The sequence below is a fragment of the Poecilia reticulata genome, linkage group LG4, assembly GCF_000633615.1.
Source record: "Poecilia reticulata strain Guanapo linkage group LG4, Guppy_female_1.0+MT, whole genome shotgun sequence".
Lineage (NCBI taxonomy): Eukaryota > Metazoa > Chordata > Actinopteri > Cyprinodontiformes > Poeciliidae > Poecilia > Poecilia reticulata.
This window is the reverse complement of record NC_024334.1, coordinates 11,758,272-11,765,448: the sequence shown is the minus strand read 5'-3', so window position 1 is coordinate 11,765,448 and position 7,177 is coordinate 11,758,272. Positions and strand designations below refer to the sequence as shown.

At 36.8% G+C, this 7,177-nt stretch overlaps 1 protein-coding gene across 1 annotated transcript in view; it reads left to right on the top strand.

Annotated features, from left to right (window-relative positions):
- rab3ab (RAB3A, member RAS oncogene family, b) overlaps window positions 1-3,240 on the top strand; it is a 24,142-nt gene extending 20,902 nt beyond the window's left edge. The window contains exons 4-5 of the mRNA XM_008406609.2: window positions 1,225-1,349; window positions 2,413-3,240. Of these exons, the coding sequence (XP_008404831.1) occupies window positions 1,225-1,349; window positions 2,413-2,603 (316 nt within the window). The 3' untranslated portion in view covers window positions 2,604-3,240. The remainder of the gene's footprint in view (window positions 1-1,224; window positions 1,350-2,412) is intronic.
- Window positions 3,241-7,177: the final 3,937 nt, after the last annotated feature.

Sequence of the window (7,177 nt, the reverse complement as noted above, 5' to 3'; positions counted from 1 at the left end):
CTGCCTCACAGGTGTACCCCCGGCGCAAGCGTCTCAGCGTTCATGTTGCGTTTGAAGGCGGCTCGGAAAAACAGGTTACGACTTGTTAGCGACAGATAAAACTGTTTTAACTGCTGAAAAAGGTAACAGAGGACACGGATATGGGACGTGCGGGAACTCCTATTTTATCAAATTGATATAGGAATAACAGACTGTTGGCCATTCCAAGGTAAAAACAATAACAGCTTCCAGTCCGGGGCTCGCTACAGACACCGTGAAAGCTCAAAGTTATCCCACTTTTTCCAACTGCATGCGCCCTAATCAGACGCACACAATGCGTGTTCTCTCACTGAAATCCACATGCCTTCAAGTACAACTTTTTTTTAAACACATGCGCACTTTCAAAGTTTCAAAGAACCTAGCACCAACTAGGCGCAGCGAGAGCATTACACGTTTTCGATGTGCACCGTTACTGTGTAAACACAGATCGTAATCAGAACGTTATCATGTAAACGATCCAACAAAAACGGACCAAAAGTGCCGTTTTTGTTGGATCGTTGTCGTGTAAACGCCCCCTAAGTCTCATTCGACAGGCATTGCGCCGTTACCTAGCAACCCCAGCCAAGCCTAGCCCCGTTACATAGCAACCCAAGTGGAGTTCTGGAACATTTTTTAGCTGGTTTTACCACTTTATGCTCCTTACAATGAAAAGACAAGTGTTTTGTTGTTAAATTACCATTTAGAAAAGATGTTTGTATAATGTTCAAAGATGGTTGTGTTACTGCGCATCTGTTTGCAGCCATTTTGTAGTGTGAGTTAAACATTGAGTTGTGGGGCATGACCAGCAGGAGCTTATATAGATTTAAAGTGACAAAGATGCCCCAACACCGCTCAAAACAGAGCAGACTAAAATCACACTAAGAATAATTCTTTGCAAAAAAATTAATTAACATTTTTGTTTAGCCCACAGTCCTAATCTGTTCAAGGAAGCATAATAGGTCATCTTTAAGTTGATAATGTCTCTTTAAGGCATAACTGAGTTACGGTTGGTGTTTGGACTGAGCAAAGACACGTATTAGAAAAGAACAAATGTGTTTTATTGTGGAAAAAAATCTTTGAATCCTTCATCTGAGATGACGTTTTTGTTTCTTGGCTCTTTAATCGTTGCCTTGTCATGCTTAGGGCCATCAGAGGAATCATTTTCAGCCTTTGAGTTTCCGCTGTAAGCTAGCTGTGTTTTCCCAGGTCGACTCAGATTAAGACGTACTCGTGGGACAACGCCCAGGTGCTGCTGGTAGGAAACAAATGTGACATGGAGGATGAGAGGGTGGTGAACGCAGAGAGAGGCCGGCAGCTCTCAGAACATCTTGGTGAGTTTTACCTCCATCGCTTCAAATATGATGCAAGAAACTAGCAACTAAAGATTATTTCAGTAATGGAGCATTTTACCAATTATTCTGACAATTAATCGATGAATTAGATAAATAAAATCGTCACATTGTGCAAATTTTTCATTTAACCATTTAAGTTTATTTTATACAATTTTAGGAATATATAAAACAAATACGTTTTTTGAATAAGAAAAAAAAACATTTTATTGACTAAAATGCAACAATGCAGCATTCCTTTAGTGTACCTTTATCATTTGTAGCAAAGGATACATCTACAGCTAAAAAATACTTCTAACATAAACATGTGAAAAGCCTATTTTTTTCTATTAACTATTAATAATTGGACAGCAAAAGGTGTTTAATTGGAGGTTTTTTCCACAATATTTGAACCAGGTGAAGCTAAAACTGCCTCTTAAGTTCTGAGTAGAAGATATTTCAACAGACAAAGAAGGTTTTTCCTTTTAAATGCAAAATATATAAATATTATTTTAACATTTTTGGCTTAAGCACTACTCTTAATATGTTGGGGGGGGGGGGTTTCAGCAAATTACCTTTTGTTTGACTGTTTTCTCCAATTAACGATTCATCGATCACTAAATTAGTTGATTATTTCATTAATTGATTAATCACAATTGGATGAATATCCTCCTCAAAGCTTCAGCTTCCAAGTTTCAGAGCTTCCATCTTACAAAGCAACTATTCCCCAGAACTCCCTTCTTCAGCCAGCAGAAACTAGTAAACACTTGGGGGAACTGCACAACTCATTATAAGAGCTCCTTCTCAGCCTGTTAAAGGGTTAAAGAGGAGTGATGTTGTGATGACTTCCTGAAGGCGGAATTTCATGAAGAGCAGGAGTCTTAAAGAGACAGTAACCCAATTTCAAGGCATTCAAATGCAAAGCGAATTTTCTTTTAATTCATATTTGATATATGGCATTTTTATAACAACTGATTATAATTTGATTGTGCTATAAAATGGCACCATGTGCCTGGAAAAAACATAAACCTGCATCTTTAGAGAGAATCTGTGGTTTCTCCTCCAGGGTTTGAGTTCTTCGAGGCCAGCGCTAAGGACAACATCAACGTGAAGCAGACCTTTGAACGCCTCGTCGACATCATCTGTGAAAAGATGTCTGAGAGTCTGGATGCCGGTGATCCCGCCGTCACGGGGGCTAAGCAGGGGCCCCAGCTGACAGAGCAGTCCGCCCCTCCCCACCAGGACTGTGCATGTTAAAGCTGACTCAGCTCCTCTTCCTGCTGTCATTTTCCCCTCCGCTCCTTTAGCCGGACCCCCGGTCCTCAGATCCTAACTTCAGCATCCTGTTCGCTCCTCTTCCTGCTCCTTTTTGTTGGCTGATGATCACAAAAGAAAGGCTGGAAAGAGTCTGGGACGCTGCAGCAGGTGGGGTCCCCACATTTTACTGAACGTGTTTCCGTCGAGTTCCTCCACATTCGGGAGACGTTGAGGTGTTTTTAATCAGCACAGGTGTTGATCTGATGCCAAAGCGAGCCCAGTAAAACCAGAGCGTCTCAGACCCTTTGCAGCCCATGCTCTTGCCGGTTTCCCCCCCACCCCGATCCTTAGTTTGGTTTTAAAAGAAGGATTTGACGGCGATCATCCTCAGAGTGCCATTTAAATCCTTCCAGAGTTTACAGTTTCATGTCTCGAAGTAAGAGATGAGAGCCTTGGATTTGGTGACCAAGACTGTGGAGTTTCACAGGTGTTTTCAGTTCATCTGAGAAATAATCAAAACCAATGTGTTGCATTTCTACGACGGAGTATTAGGGTCACGCTGAGAAAACAAAAAATATATAATTACAAGAATAAACCCATGAAATTGTGAGAATAAAGTCAAAATAATACATATTATGACTTTCTTCTCATATTATGACTTTATTCTCAAAATATTATGACTTTATTTTTGTATGAGTTTGTTTCCCTAATTTTATGAATTTATTTGTATTATTTTGACTTTATTCTTGTATGACTTTACTCTCAAAATTTGACTTTATTCTCGTCATTTTATTTTTTAAATTATTTTCTTATTGCCCTTCTACTCCGCCGTACATTTCAGATCCAACATATACAATTAATTTTGTATTTTTACCTACTTACACTTGAAAACTGCAGGAATTAAACCAACATGACCATTTCCTCAGCTCTTCTGAGCATCTTTCATCACCGTTTTTTACTCTAATTCCTTCTGCAAATTTTTATTTTATATTTTCCAGCTTTGTTCTTTTCATAACCTAAACCAGAGAGAGAGAGTAAAAAACACAAACAAGCTATTCCAAGATGAAAAAGAAAAAAATATATATATAAATGGATAGAATTTTTTTTATTTAATTATATTTATTTCAGATGTACATATAAATGTTGTGCAATATATACATATAATATCTACAGGTATGCACTACTGGAAAAAGATTTTAAAAAGTCTGATGTACTGCGAGGATAGTGTTGAATATAAAAAGGTGTTTTGTTGTAGGATTTGTTTATCGTTTCCTCGCTTGTGGCTCCTTTCAGGAACGATTCAGTTTCATTCAGTCCAAGAAAAATCACTTTACAGAGTCAGGATGGAAAACTGCTTACAATTTTACAAAAAGCTGATTGAAATTCAGATTTTAAAGTTGCTGTAAGCAACAGGATGTCAGATGGTTGATGTTGATGGTCGACTTTCAGGATAAAAACAACTCTGATCGTGAATTAAGACTTTTGTGCTTTTTGGTTGGAAATGAGCCCTAAATAAAGTAACACTAAGCTCAAAGTCGGGTGATTTGTCAGTAAGAATGGTGACAAATTTTACTGTTCGTCGTTACCTTTAGTAATTATGTGTAAAAGAAACCTACCTTTAAATCGGTTTAATGCTCACAGACGCACTTGGAGTTGATTTTGAAGATGAAAATTATGTTTTTACGTAATTCTGCTTTTATCTCGTTGCCGTCTTTGGTGAGGAACCAGAAGGAGAGATTACTGCTGACTGAGTTTGTCGTTGTCACAGGGTATAAATTTGTGAAATTTCAGTTTTAGCTATTAGTTCTTGACATGTGGGACATGACTGCATGCTGGTTCTGCGACAAAAAAATGCTGAAGTTAGAACTTTGCATTTTCTCTCCAGAGATCAAACTTTTAAAAAATGACAGTTAAATTTGTTACATTTTTTCTTTTCTGATGTTAAAGTTTTTAGATTGCATCTAAAAGCTAGACTTTGATAGGATATGCAATGCTCTCTACAATCAATGACATTCATGGTTAAAGAAAATAAGAAAGCATTGCGATGAAATATTATTTCAGGGCTTCGGATCAGTTTCTGTTACTCTACATGTAGCCAAATTCAACCCAGGAGTCATTTTGTTGTAGTAATTTCCTGACTTGCAGCATAAAGATGAACACACATATGACTTACCTTCACTGCAAAAACATAAAATATTACCAAGTATGTTTTCGTCTAGTTTAGTTGTCTGGTTTAGAACTAAAAAAATAACTTGCAAGTGTATTTTCAGTCAGATGTAGGAGCTTATTTTAAGTATATAATTCCTTAATATTAATTTTTTAAAAGTGCTACTTCCACAGGGAGATTATTTCATATGTAATCAGGAAAATGTCTTGTTATAAATTAAATAATCTGCCAGTGGAGCTAGTACTCTTACCAATATCAACCAATTAAAGACATAAATCAAGCTCCTGTATCTTCCTGAAAAGTTACTTGTAAATTAGTTTCATTTCATGTGTACCAAGATATTTGCTCTAGAAAATAGGCAAAAAATACTTGGTAAGATTTTGTGTTTTTGCGGTGTTTGTGCTTACATATGTTGCATTCACTGATTAGCAAATAGCTGGTATTTTTCATTTTGAGCTGTAAAGATTGATCAAATGCAGAAATGGTTAATTTGTCAATCATAAAATCATGGATTATTTACTAAATGTTCTTGATGCTGATCAAATTAAACCAGAAAATTGCAAAAAGGCTCCAGTTGGTTACGTTTTCATAAAGTAATTGTGAAAAAAAAAATATTTTGCAGCAAAAAACATGTGATATTTAAAAGCTCGTTACACATTTTAATGCCAACAGTTGTGAATTAGGTTGAACTTCAGCAGTCTGGGCAGGCATCAAACCCTTTTGTTTTTCTTTACAAACGCTCATCCTGAACTGAACCAATTCAAGCATTTAATGACTCGGTTTCAAGCAGCACGGCTTGATCACCTGCGGTAACCCAAACGATCCTTTTCCGCAGCAACAAGCAGCATTTCTGCTGAAACTGTGTCAGAGTTTGCTTTGCAGAGCAGCTCGACTCGTCTGTTGCAGGCTGCCGTGTAAATGTTGGTTTATTTTTGTTTGAGAATATCTCAGTTCCAGCTGGTTGAACGTTGGGAAGCATTTAATAGCTGGAGGAAGGGCAGGCGGCTTGAGCTGTCCGAAAAAAAAAAAAAAAATCACCTGTTCGAAAAGTCAACACAGCCGCGCTTTTATGGGGACGCCCTTCCTCAGAACATATTTACTCTTGTTTTACTGCATTTTCCGAAGCTGAAACTGCTTTCCCTCATTTAAAGGAGCGCTGTAGATGTGGCTTGCCGTTTTTTGCTCCTCAGAGCTGGACGAAGATTGATAGACGTGTTTAATGAGGAAAACAAATAAAAGATGACTAAGACTGCAAAAAAAAAATAAACACTATGAAAAATCTGTAATATTAAAATGAACTTAGTGTTTTTATCTTACTTTAAGTGCATCTAAAATGAGAATGAATCCCCAGCCAGAGTTCAGTGATTTTTCTCCTTGTGAATATTTTACTTCTTACTGGTTGTGACTGTTTTGAGTAAAATCCAAACTGATAAACTGTTCTCCTTTCTAATATGTCTTCCTCTCCGTCTAAACCTGTAAATACTGTACCTCTCAGTCATACGTGTGGATTGTGTTGTCTCGACTCAGGCTTGCATCCAAACAACAACAACAGCAAAAGACCTGAAAACCCCCAAAAGAGCCATGTTGCACTGTATCTGCATACATTTCTAGGCCTACTTGTGAATGAATGTGTCACTCAGCTATGAAGCAATACACTGCAGCAGAAAAACACAAAGCGCCATCCAGCTTGGTAGAGGTTGCCGACTGTAGATCTTCTACTAGCACGCAGGAACGTGTTTGTTTTTCTTTTTGGTCTTGTATCACTGCCTCTTCAGATCCTTTCAGTTTGGGCCATTAAAGTGAGAGAATATGCTGTGGATGTTTTTATCTGTACTTTGTGGTAAAACAATAAAAAGAAATGACTAAAAAAAAAAGCACTTGTTGATTTTACAAACCAACATTGAGTGGATTTATACCTGAACAGTAAAAGAAATGGATTAGTAAAACATTTTCTGATTATTTACTTTGGTTTCACACCTTTAAAGAATAAATCATATGCAGAATTCAGTCTAAAATTGTTAGTGCTTTAAAACAGTTATTTTGACTCACAATTCACATCCCCAAAAATATTTTTTGACTTTTAATCTATTTATATACTAAGTAATTAAGTTGATGGTTAACATCAGTTCACCAGCTTCTGTACAGTAAATAAAATACAATTAATAACCTTAAACTACAGCGCAATAGCTCCCAATGAGCAGTTAGCAGCTGTTAGCATTAGTTAGCAGCAGTTAGCAGTTGTAAAATTAAACAGCTCAAATGCATTTTTAAACATTCATATTGATAACAGATAAAAACATATTCAAAACATAAAGTTACTCATGAGACACTATACGAATACATTTGACTAAAATATAATAATTGTAAAAAAATAAAACGCCACAGTTGAAAACAGTAACAGAAAAAG